The sequence below is a fragment of the Erinaceus europaeus genome, chromosome 5 (assembly GCF_950295315.1).
Source record: "Erinaceus europaeus chromosome 5, mEriEur2.1, whole genome shotgun sequence".
In the NCBI taxonomy this organism is placed as follows: Eukaryota; Metazoa; Chordata; class Mammalia; order Eulipotyphla; family Erinaceidae; genus Erinaceus; species Erinaceus europaeus.
In genome coordinates, this window is record NC_080166.1 from 14,026,504 (window position 1) to 14,044,320 (window position 17,817).

At 44.4% G+C, this 17,817-nt stretch overlaps 1 protein-coding gene across 2 annotated transcripts in view; it reads right to left on the minus strand.

The window, feature by feature from the left end:
• SEMA5A (semaphorin 5A) overlaps positions 1 to 17,817 on the minus strand; it is a 380,052-nt gene that overhangs the window by 195,093 nt on the left and 167,142 nt on the right. For both annotated transcript variants that reach the window (XM_007520548.3, XM_060191157.1), the window contains one exon: positions 8,978 to 9,077. In XM_007520548.3, the coding sequence (XP_007520610.1) occupies positions 8,978 to 9,077 (100 nt within the window). The remainder of the gene's footprint in view (positions 1 to 8,977; positions 9,078 to 17,817) is intronic.

The window sequence follows — 17,817 nt, forward strand, 5'->3', positions numbered from 1 at the left end:
AATACTCGTAGATGTTGGTCGACTCACACACCAAAGTAAGATCTATGGTGCTCGGCAAGAGGCTGCTCTCAAGGGTGTCGCCAAGAAGGCAACTACTTCATCTTGCCATCGTGTGAGGGCAGAGGAGGAAGCACAAGAAATGTGAGGTTCACAGGAAAGGCTACCAAGCACCCAAGGAGTAATGCTTCTGGATGTGGGCCAGAGGGAGCACTACTAGCCTAATGTTTCACAGCGGGTCACTTTCTCTAATAGGCCAATGCATTGAGCCACCCGAGGCATTTAAGTGGTCTCATTAATCTTCATAACAGGCCTACATGTAAATAGGTAGCAATACAAAATCTAGCCATTCCTCAGCCAGAAAGGCAGTGGTACACAAAGTTAAGAGATTAGATTCTTAAAGTATCCTCCATACAGATGAAGGAGCTATATGACATGTCCATTAATCTCCCTCATTACAGAAGTACAGAACAGGGGCTATCCCATGCTATACAGGCTTACTTTTATGGCAGTGGTAAATAAAACTGAGTTGTTTTTACTTTTTCCCCCTCCATTGGTATGAAGGTATTTTTCCCCCTTAAACATCTTGGAACACAATTTGACATTGTGCATTAGAATTCAATAACTTCAGCTTAGCGGAAATAGTGTATGAGGAACGGGTAATTCCCACACAACGAATAATTCAAATCACAAAGCATTGCAACCAACAGGCCCAAACCAACAGTGAGCAAGCCCACTTGTCCTTCCCCCACTCAATAAGAGAATGTGTCTTCTTCCTCTTCAACTGTGTTTATTTCACATCAGAGGGAGGATTGAATAACTCATCCAGACTTCCCATCACACTCCTCAGTAGAAGGTTAGTAATAAATCACTAAGCACAACCATCTCATCTCTAAAGGAACAAACCTGAGCAGAGAAGGTTTATCTGTTAAGAAGAAAAGAAAGGAAGAAAGGGAAGGGAAGGGGAGGGGAGGGGAGGGGAGGGGAGGGGAGGGGAGGGGAGGGGAGGGGAGGGGAGGGGAGGGGAGGGGAGGGAAGGGAAGGGAAGGGAAGGGAAGGGAAGGGAAGGGAAGGGAAGGGAAGGGAAGGGAAGGGAAGGGAAGGGAAGGGAAGGGAAGGGAAGGGAAGGGAAGGGAAGGGAAGGGAAGGGAAGGGAAGGGAAGGAAAATGCAGCCTTCATTAAAGAACAGGCTGGTGCATCATGGGCTTATTAACTAAGTGGCTCATTTTATCTGGAGCCCCCATCCAACTTAACTCCAACCTCCATAAATTATGAAAGACACAGGTGTTTAAGAACGGCATGCTCTTAGAGTAACACAGCCAGCCTCTGATGAATCTATCAGTGGAATCAAAGAGAGGAGATTGCAGGTTCCTCGCCAATAAGCAGATCTGAGGAGTGCTGAAAACTGAGAGGAGGGTGAGACAGTCAAGTAGACATGGAGTTTGTACTAAAGCACAAAACAATGGGGATGGAAAAGTGAGTATATTGGTATTTAAAACACACTTTCAAAACACTGATTCAAATGGACATGTGTATGTACCAACATGTTCCCAGCTGCATTATTCATGATAGCCAGAATACGGAAAGAACATAAATGTTCATTGACGGGCAACTGGATGAAGAAGTCAAGAATCAAATGCTCAACTGAGAACTACTTGGCAAAGGAAAGACGACATTGTATCCTTCAAGACCAACTGAGAACTACTTGGCTGGCAATCAGGAAAGATGACATTGTATATCCTTCAAGACCAAATGAATAGAACTGGAGGTGATTGTGCTTAGTGAAGTAAGGACTGAAGAGAAAGATAACTACCAGATGGCTTGCCTCACAGGTAGAATACAGATAACTGAAGCCCAAAAGCTTGAAGAACAAAAGAAGACATCCAATCTAGCTCTAAGATCTTAGTGAAACAATGGAGTGCATTCAGTAACTGGCCCTCTACCAAGTAGCTTCTGTGTGCCTGCTCCTAATGTGTTAGAGAGTTTGATTAAATCTGAAAGCTGCCTAGCAATGACAAAGATGGAAATCGATATTTAAATATTTGGCTCATATTTAGACAACAGTTTCTGAATGTCAAGCTTTCTTTTCCACCTTGACTATCACTTTAGCACTACAGCTATGTACTACACAATGAAGAGTTATGACTTCAGATGAAGTTTTTCCTACTCATTTCAAAAATGCTGAATATATGTACATCCATGTATGGAATGTTTTAAAATCATTTTTTATTTAATATTACTGTTGTTACCATTTGTTCATAATTCGCTCCCAAAATTATATAGGCTTATTTCATTTCCTACCCTCAGAAAACCCATTTCAACCCATGTAAAGTCTTGAAAACTAGAAATAAGTTTCAAGGAATATATCAAAACTGAGATCAAGCCATTCTAGTGGCACAGCTGCATGTCTAAACACCAATATTAAAAGGCTCAGGAGTAGATTGATAGTTTTTTTTTTATTATTTAGCAAGTAGAATGAAACGGCAAAGATAGGTTTTTAGTGGTATGTAATGATCAAAACCAATGCTATTAGCAAATTTCAAAGACATAAAATCAGGCAAAATTTTCCCCATAAGCACACTTGTGGGCAAAGTTATTAATCAATATTGTTAGTAATCACACTGATAATTTAAATTTTATGACACTTTAGATATTAACTGAAAATCTCTCAGCACTTTAAGGATTAAAGGGAATGACTTAGAGCTTGAGATTCAACTCACTACTCTGCTCTTGCAAGTCCACTGGGAATGTGATTTCTTCCTTTCCAGTTTTCAGCTAATAGAGAACATTTTTCATTTGGGGGAAAAAAGAAGAATTAGCCTTTGCTTCCTTTAACTTACACTTCCTTAAGCATGCCTATTTTTTCTACTGTTCCCAAGTATATTTGTCTGATTGGACTATCATCAACTTTAGTAAAATCTGGTATTGCGTCTTCACGTATGTTCAAGTAGTGAAGGTGAACATCTTACTCTCCAGGCCAAACTCCAGGTATTATGGGAATATCCTGTCACACTCCCCAGTCTCATGATCAGCCCTCACTTTTGACTCTTGACCTCAACTCCCTCATTGGGTTATGCACCCATCACTGTCACACCAGGCTCAAAATGTCCCACATCTGTTTCTTTGACTTCATCTCCACCGCCACTACTAGCTAAATGAAAGATTCCCCTATGTCCATTGGTTACTTTGCCACCAAATGTTATACATACCCCCAAATTCACAAAGTTCTCTCTCATTTTTCACACAATATGTTAGAGGAAGCTTCCCAGTGCAAACTGTAGTGTGCACAAATATAAGCATAAAAATATCTCAGGGCCAGGAAACAGGGCAGCAGGTAGAACAGATGGTTTAATTTGCATGATGTTATGGAGTCAGTTCCTGGTACTGTGAGTACCATGGACAGTACCAAGCTAGGGAGTCCATGAGTGATAGAATGGTGCATTGGGTCTCTCCTTTCCCTTTCTTTTTTCTGTCTGAATTCCTCTCTGAGCTTTAATTATCTCTCATAAGTATAGTGAAAAAAAATGTTGAGGTGAGGAAAGCCTCTTTTCCTCTCCCTCTATTTCTCTCTCTCTCTCTCTTGTTAAATCAAATGATGATGATGATGATGATTGCTTCCAGGATTATCGCTGGAGCTTGGTGTCTGCACTACGAATCCACTACCCCTGGAAGCTATTTTTTCCCTTTTGTTGCCCTTGTTGTTGTTATTGTTGTCCTTGTTGTTGGATAGGACAGAGAGAAATCAAGAAAGCAAGGGAAGACAGAGATGGGGAGAAAAAGGCACCTGCAGACCTGCTTCACTGCCTGCTAAGCTACCCTTGCAGGTGGGGAGCCTGGAGCTCCAACTGGGATGCTTTCAGGGCCCTTGCACTTTGCACTATGTGCGTTTAACCCTCTGCGCCACCACCTGGCCCCCACCAAAAAAATATATTTCTAAAGTGGCTAGACAGTGGCGCACCTCGCTGAGTGCACATGCTACCATGCATAAGAAGCCATGTTCAGGGAGCTGGGCAGTAGCACAGTGGGTTAAGTGCACATGGCACAAAGTGCAAGGATCCCAGTTAAAACCCCCAGCTCCCCACCTGCAGGGGAGTCCCTTCAGAGGCGGTGAAGCAGGTCTGCAGATGTCTGTCTTTCTGACAGCTATCTCTGATAGCAGTGATGTAGAGAAACTATTTGATGAGGCCAGATGGCGGCTCAGTGGTTCAGTAGTTCTAGGGGGGAGAGCAGCGGAAGTTGAATTTTGAATGGACACTGCCAAATACTGAGATAAAAAAAGAAAAGAAAATCAGCAAACAAAGAGTGGACACAAGCAAGGTTAACCAAACAGTGTATTAGAAGAAAGGAAGTAGAAGGAAGAAGAAAAGCAAAGATAAGCTTAAACAGAAAGAAACACACCTAGAAGTCTAGTGTTAACACTGGGAAGGAAAAATCATAGAAAAAGAAAATATAGAAACCACAAAGTGTAGGTATAGAAAGATTACAGGGTCTGGAGATGTCTGAGCAGGTAAAACACACAACTTGGGCGGAACCAGGTTCCATCTAATCTTTCACACTGGAGTGCCTGGGGACAGTATTCTAAGGAACACTATGGCTGGTGCAGCAGTGCTTTGGTGCCCCTACCTCTCTCTCATCCTCTCTCTCTATCTCTCCTGCTCCCTTGTTTTTTATTAAAAATAAAATGAGACAGCTCGGTGTTTTTGCAGATACCTGCACTTCAGCCTTCAACCTCCAAGGAGAAGTATTTGAGCTGAGCTGAAGGTCGGAAGAAAAGTTACCACTTGGTTCTCTCTCATTACATAGAGGCAAGTAAATTCTGTCCTCTGGGAAACAGAGAGAACTTGTGTGTTCCAGGAGAATTGTTGCTCCCACAAAACCTCCCACTGTCCACTTCATTATAGATTGTTTCCAAAAGATGAATTCCAAGCTAAACCTTTACAGTAAAAAACAAGAATCATCAACACACAATGAAGTGAATTAATGTTGGCCAATTTTTAAAAGCTGAATTTTTTGTGACTCTGGAAATTCAACTCCCTTTTTTTCAGAGCACTGGCAAAATACTGTGAAAAGAGGAACTCCTAAAACTTAAGTGGAAGCCAGCCCATCCGTCCAAGGAGATCATAGAATTGCACATGTCGTGTGGACACGTACAACAATCTTACATGAAAAATAAACACATACACAGTTCATTGTTGTTGCTTAAGTTTTCTAAATTCAGATCAGAGATGAAACAGTTTTAAGGATTATACTAATATTTTTTCTTTAAAAAGATTTTTGTTTGTTTATTAAATTGAGACAGAGAGAAATGTAAATGGTAGGGGGACAGAGATGGAGAGAGAGAGAGACAGACACCTGCACCACAGCTTCCCCACTTGCGAAGCTTTCGCCATGCAGGTAGAGACCAGGGGCTTGAACCCTGGTCCTTGTGCATTGTAAGCACTTAACCAGGTGCACTATCACGGGGCCCCCTCTAATATTCTCTTTAGACCAGTTTCGTTTGATTGATAGAAACATCCAACTTTCCAATGTGGGGGTTAGATCCTGATTTTTGAAAGTTCTGTGCTGATTATGAATCTGCATCGCCCAAGCTGGGAGGAGAGCACTGCAGCTATCCAGAGGACTCACTTATCAGAGGTCCCAGGCTTAATGCTTTGTACCCAGTCAGAGTTGAGAGGTGCTCTGGTAGTAAGGGAAAAATAATAGTGAAAGAAAAAGAAAACACCCTGAGGCACAGAGCAAACTCAGTCTATCAGAGCACACATTTTTTTCTAACTGAGGCCCATGAAGGTGCAAGTTGAATCCTGGGCACTTGATGTCAGAACTGGGTAGTGAGTCGCTCCCTTCCACAACTCCTCTCTCATTCATCTTCTCTCTCAGTAAAAAAAAAAATTAATAAATAAAGCAATAAATATAGTTTTCAAAAATATTACTTGCTGTATAGACATGGGCATATGAAAATTTATTCTAATATAAGGAGATATTTCATTCGCTGGAATAACTCAAGAAATCTCATGCTCGGGAGTCAGGCGGTAGCGCAGCAGGTTAAGCGCACGTGGCGCAAAGCACAAGGACCGGCATAAGGATCCCCACCTGCAGGGGAGTCGCTTCACAGGTTGTGAAGCAGGTCTGCAGGTGTCTGTCTTTCTCTCCCCCTCTCTGTCTTCCCCTCCTCTCTCCATTTCTCTCCATCCTAGCCAGTAAAATGGGAAAAAAGAGCTACCAGGAGAAGAGGTTCCGTAATATAGACACCAAACCCCAGCGGTAACACTGGAGGCAAAACAACAACAACAAAGTGCAATGCCAGTTGAACTATCTCTCAATCTTGGGATGAATTGTATTAAAAATTCTCCAAGAACATAATCATTACACTGTCTTCAATTACAGTCACTAGGAGATCATATTGGTATAGGACCCTGTGGCCAGAGAGCCCCCACCTCCACCAGGGGTAGACACTCAAGCTCCTGGGCTATCAGGTATTGGTGTAAGGGCTTCCAGGTAAGTGTCTTTACTGAAATGTCACAGGTGGCTGCATTCTTCAAGCAGTGTCTACACAACACTGCAGTTTCTCAGATTCAGGGAGCAATGTTAGCTTAGTAAAAATGTTCTGGAACACAGTGAAAAGAACAAATACCTGAAAGACCCAGAAACAGCACAATCGAAAGCAATTCCCATTCTCTCTGTTGAGCGGTTCTGTGTTCCTTAATAACGAGAGGTTTGGTTCAGCAAAAGAGCTCACTGGGTCAGTGCATCCTTTGCTCTGTGTGTGACCCAGGTGGAAGCCTGGTCCCCACTCCATGGAAGGGAGCCTTGATCTCTTCCACTCACTACCCCTGTCAGTCTTGCCTTTCTATCTCTAAAACAAACAAACAAACAAACAAACAAAAAGACTATAAAACCTGAGCTTCATGCAAGCACAGTCATTTGTCAACAACATAATTGACAAGTGGCACCCTGTGAGAGGACCAAGTCATTGTGATTCTACCAGTGAGACCTGGATTCTGAAATGGGCTCAGGCTCATTTACTCAGCAGGTCTAAGTCACCCTCCTTCCCTCCACCTTGCAATCCTTTACCCAGCATCCTCTCTGCCCAGGCACTGATTCAGAAGACCCAGGATATCTGTGCTGCAGGTGTCTGTCTCTCTGTCTCTCCCCCTCTCCACCCCCCTTCTCTCTCAGTTTATTTCTCTCTATTGAATAAATAAATAAAATATTATTTTAAAAGGAAGTCTTGTATCCTGCGAGATGACTACAGAGGGCGTTTCTGCTTGTTTCTTTTCTACTTCATCCTCAATATTCACCAGCAGGCAGGAAAGTGGTTCCGGTTTGGGGATCAGGCAGGCTTTCTAAGGGGGTCAGGACCCTGAGTTGCTGTGGCCTCATCTTCCAGTAGGAGGCACTGGACTCTCTGTTCACGGGTTAATGGTTCAGTCAGGGTCATGAAGAAAGGCAGCAGGGGACTTGGGGATGCAATCACCAGGGTCAGAGCTCTAGAAACCTACTGAAGGAGGTGGAGAGATAGCTCAGCATTCGAGCACAGGCCTAGCTTTCCTGAGGTTCTGGGTTCCATCTCTGTCAGCACAGATATCAAATTTGAACCCATCAGTGTTCCATACACTCTTCTTCCCTTCCTCCTTTTCTCTCTCCTTCCCTCATAAAACAAGGAACAGACAATTAATTTTGAAAGATTAAATGGTGGGCCAGAAAATATTGCAGCAACAGTGCACTTGACCTGCTTGTATGTGGTCCCAGGTTCAAACCCTGGTAGCAATAGTCAAAGTTGAGTAGTACTCAGGGAAGAAAGAAAGAAAGAAAGAAAGAAAAAAAGAAAGGAAGAAAAATAAAGAAGGGAAGAAAGAGGAGAAAGAGAAAGAGGGAAAGGATGGAATAGGCAAGAAAGGAAGGAAGGAAGACAGAGAGAAGCAAAGAAAAAGAAGAAAGGAGAAAAACTTAGAATCCGGCTGAAGAAGTGAATCAGATGTTAATAACACAGTTATTAACATTACATGTTAATAATTAGATGTTAATTAGATTAATTAGATGTTAATTAATTAGATGTTAATAACACAGTTATTAACAGGTTCTGCAGTGAAGACACTGAGACTTTCCCCACCTTTTATCTGACCCCTGGGCAACTTAGTTATTTCCTTTCTGCCTGGAACTCCCCACCTCTAACAGTGAGAGGTTCCTCAGTGGAAGAGGGTGTTTCCAAGCATGTGGGAACAGCTCAGTGCTGACAGAAAGGCTGACTAAGGCTTGCTCACAGAGGACTCAACCCAACATCATTTGGAGTATCATCTCAAGGCTTCAAATGCACCTGCACTGAATTCCACTCTCTTTCAGAGTGAACAAACACAGGGGCTGGATGCAGGCACCCCTGGCTGAGCACACACATTCCTGTGCACCAGAACCTGGGTTCAAACTCCCAGACCCCCTACTTGCAGGGGAGAAGCTTCAGGAGCAGTAAGAGAGGGCTGCAGGTGTTTCTCTCTCCCCACCTCCCTCTCGCTTACCCCCTCTACTCTCAACTTCTCTGAGAATGAATAACTAAATATTTAACAGTAGCTCCCAAGGAAGCTTCTTCTCAGCCCCTGAGGGATGCTTTCTTCTGAGCTAGGAAATGAAGCCAGAGCCTCACATACGTACATTTTCACTATAAATAATCCTGCAGAACCAATCACAACACACTGCAGGGAAACTGGGAGAGGCAGACAGACGTCAACAGCACACATCGGGGCCACCATCCATGGAGCTTCCCCCAGTGCTGTTCTTGGTGCTCCTATGTGAAGCCAGGGCTTGAATCCTGAGTCCTAGGCATGGCTGACCACAGACTCCAGTGGGTGAACTCTACGCCAGCCCCCATCTTCCATTTGAAGGAGAAATGTCCCTCGACACTCTTGAAGGAGGGCAGAAAAGCTCACAGGAATCACACAGACAGAGGAAAAGCTGCATGCGGAGAGGAAGAGAAAGGGGCCAACTCACCTTGCTCCCACCACAAGTTCTTTCTGTCCCGGATCAAAGGTTAACTGAGAGAAATCCACAGCATCCTTGGCTCTGAACTCCCGCAACCAGGGGCCAATTTCTAAAATGGGGACAAAAAAAAAGGAGAGAGAAAGAGATAACAGGATCAAAAGGAATGGTCTTTCCTCTGGAGAACCACAGTGAGGACACAGCAGGGAGCAAGGTGGCATTTCCACCAGGGGGTGGAAGTGGCTGGACATGGTGACCCAGGAGGCCCCCCACAGGATGCCCATTAAGTCCAGGGGGAATGACCCCAATGCAGAGGGCAGCCCACACCCACCAGGGGAGCAAGGCACCCTAACTTGCTGATGACTAACACTCCAGATACCCAATCTCTCTCTGTCTCCGAGGTAGAGAGAAAGTAACAGAGAGCTGGAAGGATGCATCTGGGCCACCGCAGTGGCAGAAGAGACCAGCTCCTGTGCAACTTAACTGGCAGGAGAGAAAAACTGAGAACAACTCTAACAACTAGGAGAAGGTGCCCAGGGGGCTCTAAACCCCAACTGCATCAGAACCCAGAGAGAGGAGGGAAAAAGACGGACACTGGGAAGTAGTGATAGGTGGAGGTGTGGTTTCAAAAAGAACAGAAGGCAGGATCAGAGAAAAAATGGGCAAATATATATATAAATATAAATAGATGGTTCTAGAAAGAATAGTCAACTCACATCTGTGACCTTAGCAGAACTACACAATTCCAGTGTGGGAAATGGAGACATGGAACTGTGGTGGTGGGAACAATATGGAAGTATACCCTTGTCATATAACAGCTTTGTAAATTAATATTAAACCAGTCATAACAAAGAATAATGCAAATTTCTGAGGGTCAAGGACAACCACAGAGACACCATTTACCTCCTTTCTTCTTTCCTTTTTTTTCCCCTCAAGTAGATATTTCACTCCCTTGCCTATTCAAATAGATCTATGTACATGTATGTTCACAGAAGCACAATGCATAATAGCCAAAACTTGGAAGCCCCCCCAGGTGTCCAACAACAGATGAGTGGCTGAGAAATTTGTCGTCTAGATACACAATGGAATACTACTCAGCTATTAAGAATGATGGATTCACCTTCACCTCATCTTGGATGGAACTTGAAGGGATCATATTAAGTGAAATAATCCAGAAAGAGAAAGATAAATATGGGATCATCTCCCTCATGGACAGAAACTGAGAAATAAGGACAGAAGGGGAAACACAAAAGAGAACTTGGACTGGGTTCGGGGTATTGCACCCAAGAACTCTGGGGTGGGGAGGGGGCTTCAGATCCTGGTGTGTGGCAGAAAAGGAGGACCTAGGCTGGCAGAAATGTGTTTTCCCCAAAACAGAGACTTTACACATGTACCAACAACTGTGTATACTGTAAACCATCAATCACACCCTGGTAAAAAAATAAATAAAAATTATGCTTAAAAAGCACACTCCCAACAGTGGATTGAAAAGAATGATACTTGTCATGCCTGCGATGAAGCCTGCGGGACTCGCCAGCAAGCCTTACGCATGACCACTGTTCTCTCCCAGTCCTTCAGAGCTGATACTGTGAGAGGGGTCACGTTAGCACACTAAGCTGGTAAGTCGGCACAGAGTGGCTATGGCATCAGTGAGGATCTCAGTGTGGAAGCCAAAGATATCAGACAGCATCTGCTCAACCTCTTTCAGTACAAGTAGATGCTGAAAGCAGAGCTAACGTGGGAACAACAAGCAGTGCCCTAGAGCGAGCCCTACAGTCAGTCCCAAATGACGTCTTTGTTGATATGAGGGAGATGGGAGATGGGTCATTTTCAAGGAGTAGCTCACAGCTCCTATCAGAAGCCTGGCATGGGGCCAGTAGCTCACAGCTCCTATCAGAAGCCTGGCACAGCTGGTTGAAAATTAAGGTTTAAAAAATTGGGAGTCGGGCAGTAGCGCAGCAGGTTAAGCGCACGTTGCACAAAGGGCAAGGATGGGCTCGAGCCCCCGGCTCCCCACCTGTAGAGGAGTTGCTTCGCAAGCAGTGAAGCAGGTCTACAGGTGTCTGTATTTCTCTCCCCTTCTCTGTCTTCCTCTCCTCTCTTCATATCTCTCTATCCTAGCCAACAATGACAACATCAGTAACAACAACAATAATAACTACAACAATAAGACAATAAGGACAATAAAAGGGAATACATAAATAAATAAATATTAAAAGAAAAAAAAAGAATCCTGACACTTCTCCTTGTTATCAGTTATGGGTTTATCAGAACTGAAAGTTCTATTTTGCATAAAGGAAACCTGTATGTCCAGTTATCTAGAGACTTATATTGGGTATTTGAAATTTTAGTTCACCTAGAACCTTGGTTCTTTCTAGATTTTTAGAAGAAAGTCAACTAAAATCAACACTACCCCTTCACAGAATAGAGTGTGCAAGCCCTGGGGCTATAATAAGTTGTTAATAAACAGCCTTTCCTGGGTTTCTGTAATTTAGCTAGGAAACTAGCACTAATATCTTTTCAGAACATAGCATCTGCAAATACAGGGTGTTCATGGCTGTTTGCAGGGTTGCAGGAAGCAGTCTCATAGAGCAAGGAGAGATACTGAGGGATCTACCTCAAAGGAAGAACTTGACCAAGGAGATCCGAGAGATACTGAGGGGTCTATCTCAAAGGAAGAACTTGACCAAGGAGATCCGAGAGATACTGAGGGGTCTGCCTCAAAGGAAGAACTTGACCAAGGAGATCTGAGAGATACTGAGGGGTCTGCCTCAAAGGAAGAACTTTACCAAGGAGATCCGAGAGATACTGAGGGGTCTACCTCAAAGGAAGAACTTGACCAAGGAGATCCGAGAGATACTGAGGGGTCTGCCTCAAAGGAAGAACTTGACCAAAGAGATCTGAGAGATACTGAGGGGTCTACCTCAAAGGAAGAACTTGACCAAGGAGATCCGAGAGATACTGAGGGGTCTATCTCAAAGGAAGAACTTGACCAAGGAGATCTGAGAGATACTGAGGGGTCTGCCTCAAAGGAAGAACTTGACCAAGGAGATCCGAGAGATACTGAGGGGTCTATCTCAAAGGAAGAACTTGACCAAGGAGATCTGAGAGATACTGAGGGGTCTGCCTCAAAGGAAGAACTTTACCAAGGAGATCTGAGAGATACTGAGGGGTCTGCCTCAAAGGAAGAACTTGACCAAAGAGATCTGAGAGATACTGAGGGATCTACCTCAAAGGAAGAACTTGACCAAGGAGATCCGAGAGATACTGAGGGGTCTATCTCAAAGGAAGAACTTGACCAAGGAGATCTGAGAGATACTGAGGGGTCTGCCTCAAAGGAAGAACTTGACCAAGGAGATCCGAGAGATACTGAGGGGTCTATCTCAAAGGAAGAACTTAACCAAGGAGATCTGAGAGATACTGAGGGGTCTGCCTCAAAGGAAGAACTTGACCAAGGAGATCTGAGAGATACTGAGGGGTCTACCTCAAAGGAAGAACTTGACCAAGGAGATTTGAGAGATACTGAGGGATCTACTTCAAAGGAAGAACTTGACCAAAGAGATTTCTGGGACAAGCATATTTTAGAAAGCCAACTGGGAAGCCATAGCTCCCCCTGTGGAAGAAACTGGCATTGCACATTTCTACTCATCAGCTTGTTGGTTTGGGGGACACAGAAACCCAAGGCTACTGTTTGCATTGCTTTCTCCTTCTTCCAGCACAGAGTGAGGGGAATCGAGTGTGGTGGGGAGTAAGAATGCCTACAAGAAAACAGGTTAAGAAGGTGCAAGTGAATTCAAAGAGGAAGAGAAAAGGGGTAAGGGGGGAAGTGTAAAGAAAGGGAAACTGGGGAGTCGGGCTGTAGTGCAGCGGGCTAAGCGCAGGTGGCACAAAGCACAAGGACCGGCATAAGGATCCCGGTTCGAACCCCGGCTCCCCACCTGCAGGGGAGTCGCTTCACAGGCGGTGAAGCAGGTTTGCAGGTGTCTCTCTTTCTCTCCTCCTCTCTGTCTTCCCCTCCCTCTCTCTATCTCTCTCTGTCCTATCCAACAACGACAACAACAATAATAACTACAACAATAAAACAACAAGGGCAACAAAAGGGAATAAATAAATAAAAATTTAAAAAAGAAAGGGAAACTGAATGAGTCAGTGAATGAATGTGAAAGGAAACATATTTAAATTTTTTCCCTCTTGTTGCCCTTTTTGTTTATCATTGTTCTCTGTCATTATTGTTGCTCTTATTGCTGTCATTACTGTTGGATAGGGATGCATTGGATCGACCTTCTCGTGGTGCATCCCGTGAGTACCCATTCATTGGGGAAACTGATGATCCTTCCTAGCCGACTGAATCCACATGGATCCCAGTCACTTTCAAAGCCAGCAACAAGCAGCTCCTGACAGCTTTCAACCTGACGCTGTCGACTGGCTACGGCAGAAGGGCAAACGCTAGAAGAAGAAGAACTGTTGGATAGGACAGAGAGAAATCCAGGGAGGTGAAGACAGAAGGGGAGAGGAAGACAGACACCTGGAGACCTGCTTCACCCTCTGCAGGTGAGGAGCTTGAACTGGGATCCTTACGCCGCTGGTCCTTGCGCTTCATGCCAAGTGCACTTAACCCACTGTGTCACTGCCCAGCTCCCAAGAAAGATATTTTAAAAAACAGGTGGCGGTGCCCCACTTTGGATGTAGACATTGTCATGTTCAAGTACCTGGGTTCAAGTCTCCCTGGATCCCACCCACAGGGTGGAAGCTTCACAAGCAGTGAAACAGCACAGCAGGTGTCTTACAACTTCTTTCTTTTTTAATTAGTGATTTATTAGTAATTTTTTATTAATGACTAACAAAATTATAAGAAAACAGGGGTATGATTCCACAACATTCCCACCAGGGTCATAGGAAGAAATGGCTGTCACAGTAGAAAGGAGGCTTATGACACACGCTTGTTGACACTCAGCCTTCTCCTATCTGAATCTCTGAGGAGCTTCCCAAACAGTTCTGCACTTTTTTTTTTCCAGGTAGCATCAGACTGCAGTTGAGTGATGTGTTCACTCCTGTGCAAAGAAGTAATTTTGAGGGGTGAGGGGGTCATTTAATCAGCACTCCACCGACCTTCAGCATCTCCATGGGAACCAACACTGGGACCTCATACAGAGGAGCCCAGGGATGGTACACACGTCACCACGTACAAGGACACGTTGGCCTGTTCAAGCTCCCAGCCCCCACCCGAAGGAGGGAAGCTTTGCAAGCAGGAAAGCAAGTTTGCAAGTGTCTCTTCTCTCTGCTTCCCTGTCTTCTATTTTCCTCTTTATTTTTTGTCTCTATCTAATTAATAAATAGATACATATTAAAAGAAAGAAAACAGAAGCATACATAGCATAAATATTGATAAACAGAATTAACATTTAAGGTCTTAAAAATATTGTCTTCACTCATTTTAGTGAGAGAGACATATAGAGAAAGAAAGAGAGGAGGGAGGGAGGTAGGGAGGGAGAGAGAGAGAAATCCTACTAAGCTCTGGCTGATGGTGGTGCAGGGAGTTGAACCTGGGACCTCAGTGCCTCAGGCATGAAGTTTTTTGCAGAGCCACTATGCCCACGATCAAGGTCTTTTTTGCAATCAAGAACCTAGGTTGTAGTTGAGTCTGTAGACCACAGGGGAAAATAATGCTAAGAGCATTATTGGTAAGAACAACTACTAAAATAAGCAGCATAAAAATAGTATTGCCACAGCTAGGTGCTATTCTACACACTTCACACATAGTAATTCCTGCATTTCTCACCTGATTATAGGTGAGAAGCCAAGCCTTGTTGAGGCCAACAGGGAACCAGATTGAACATTTTATTTTAGATTTGCTGTTTTCAGTCAAATTTCTGTGCTTTGAAACCACAGGGCAGCTGCTGTTGATCTATATGGTGGTGTCTAAAGTAAGATTTGGAAACTAACAAGAGAAATGTACTTCTTCACTTGGGGAAAACAAATAGTAGACCTTCACTCGTCTATACTGTTGAATAAAAGTTGCTACCCAGGTGGTTTTCTACTGTGGACTAGGTAAGTCCAGGAGACAAGAGCAGAGAGCCAGGTCTTCTCAAGTCAGTGTGCAATTATTACCTAGAAGCACAATATTCAGGTGTCAAGGTGGGGGCTCACCTAGTTAAGCACACACATTACAGTGCACAAGGACCCAGGTTCAAGCCCCTAGTCCCCAACTGCAGAGGAAAAGCTTCCCAAGTGGTGAAGCAGGGCTGCAGGTGCCCCTCTGTCTCTCTCCCTCTCTACCCCCCCTTCCCTCTCAATTTCTTTCTGCCTCTACCCAATAATAAATGCATAAAATGTTTTTTTAAAAAAGAGAATATGCTTTCAAAAAGGTAGAATTCATTTTGTTTTGGCTACTGCTGTGATCAGTAACCACAAACAACATAACAGTTAATATCTTCAAGAACAGAGGAGATGGAGACAGATTATCAAGTAGAGTGCACAATTTATTAATGCTCAAAGATCCAGGTTCAAGTCCCAGCCACAACATGGAAGCACCTGCATAGGAAATCTTCACATGTGGGTAGGAGTGTTGTTGTGTCTTTCCTCCTAGCTCTGCCTTCTTCCCTCTGTTATTCACACACACATACACACACACACACACACACACACACACACACACACACACACACACACACACGTGGGTGTGGGGGGGAAGCCCTCTGGGAGTTGAGGTGTCAGAGCAAAGGACTCATAAAAACCCTTGTAAAAAAAAAGGGAGGGGATGGATGGACAAAATGGAGAACCAAAACCTCAACTTCTATATACTTATGTTTAGGTCCTTGATTATTAAAGAATTTGTCCTGCTTTATATATTAATGCTTTTCAGCCACCAACTTGCAGATGCTACCATGACACCATCCTGACCTCCCTGGGCAGATGACCTCATCCATGTGTCCTGGAGCCTCCCCTCCCCAGAGCCCTGCCCCACTAGGGAAATACAGAGACAGGCTGGGGGTGTGGATCCACCTGCCTGCACCCATGTCCAGTGGAGAAGCAACTACAGAAGCCAGAACTCCCACCTGCTGCTCCCCATAATGATCGTGGGTCCATGCTCCCAGTGGGGTGAAAAATAGGAAAGCTTCCAATGGAGGGGATGGGATGCAGAACTCTGGTGGTAGGGAATTATGTGGAAATGTATCCCTCTTATCCAATGGACTTGTTCATAATTAAATCAATTAAAAAAAATAAAAAGGGTGGGTGGAATGAAAAAAAACAAAGGCTAGAAAAGCAAGCAAGCAAGACCTTTGAGTAAAGTACACACTATTTCCCCTTTATTCATCTTAAGTCCCAAGGATCAAAACAAATAGAAGATGTCAATGGCATGCATGGATGCATTGCTTTGAAGTGAAGAACATTCTGGAATGAGAAGCAAAAATGATACAGGGAGAGGTGGGGAGTGGGGGCATTTCAGAGCAGGAAGTCATTCAGCTCTGTCTTGGTGACAAGGACACTAAAGAAAAAGGAAGCACCAGGGCCTCCTGCTGGCTGCTCAGACTCCTGGCTGGGCTTCTAGAAATTCCCCTTGCCTGACCTTCCCCAAGTTGTGAACAGAGACCACACACTCTTCCAAGCAAACTGTCACTCTTTAGAATTGGCACAGACTCCATTTTCAGCTCCACTGGCCAACACAAGCCACCCCATCAAGACAATCAGAGTTAAAAATAGAATTGGAAAACACAGGGAAGGAATTTGTAAGAAGCCGTGTGAGAAGACAGGACACTATAAGCCTGTACTGTCTTGGGCCCTGGATGTGACCGAGTGCCCAGCTCCTTCTTCCTGCACTGTCCTTACAACACACACTCAGAGCATGACAAGGACACTTGAGGCAGTAGGGGGATATTGGTGAAATTCTGATTTCTTGATAAACACCTGCTTACTGTTCCCCCTGATGTCTATACCCCCCTCTCTCTTTCTCTGTCTCTCTTCTTTTCTTTCTATTTTGCTTTTGATAGGACAGAGAGAAGTTGAGAGGGAAGGAGAGGGAGAAAGACAGACACCTGCAGACCTGCTTCACCACTCAGGAAGCAGCCCACCCCACCCCCCACAGGTGGGGAGCTGGGCTTGAACCTGGGTCCTTGCTTATGGCGATGTGTGCATTTAACTGGGTGTGCCACCATCCACTCCCTCTACTATCTCTCCCTTATATATAGTTACTTTTTATGTATTACTAGATAGAGACATAAATTAAGAGGAGAGGAGAGGAAGAAGTAGAGAGGGAGAGAGCTAGAGACACCTGCAGCTCTGCTTCACCACTCATAAAGCTTTCCTCCCCTGCAGGTGGGGAGCTGGGCCTTGAAGCTGGTTTCTTGTGCACTGCAATGCGTGAACATAACCAGGTGTATCGCAACCCTCCCCCACCCTCACTATCTCTCTACTAAAGTATTTTTCTTAATTACTAACAACTATGCATTTTGCCCGACATGTCAAAAATTCCTTGCTATCTCTGCATGTCTGTCTCCAGCCTCTGTGGAGTTTAGCTAATATCAGGGTCAAAACAGGTGACAAGTCCAAGTTCCTTCAGGCTAAGAAAAGCCTCATCTGATATCCCTGAATTATGCCTACATCCTTGGGATACAGTCAAGATTCGCAGCCAGCAGAGACTTTGATATAGTCAATAGAATTGGCGCTAAGAAGTCTGACAGTGATCACGCATGCCTGCCAGATGTTTATGTGCACCCCTAATACCTTTGTGTTCACGCAGATACTTCAGATGTTCATACTCGGCGTTGTTGCAGGTATGAAGGTCCAATCAACCAAGGCACCGGCTGGCTACTGAGAGACGCTGCAGACATTCGGCAGAACCTCACCGGGAGGAC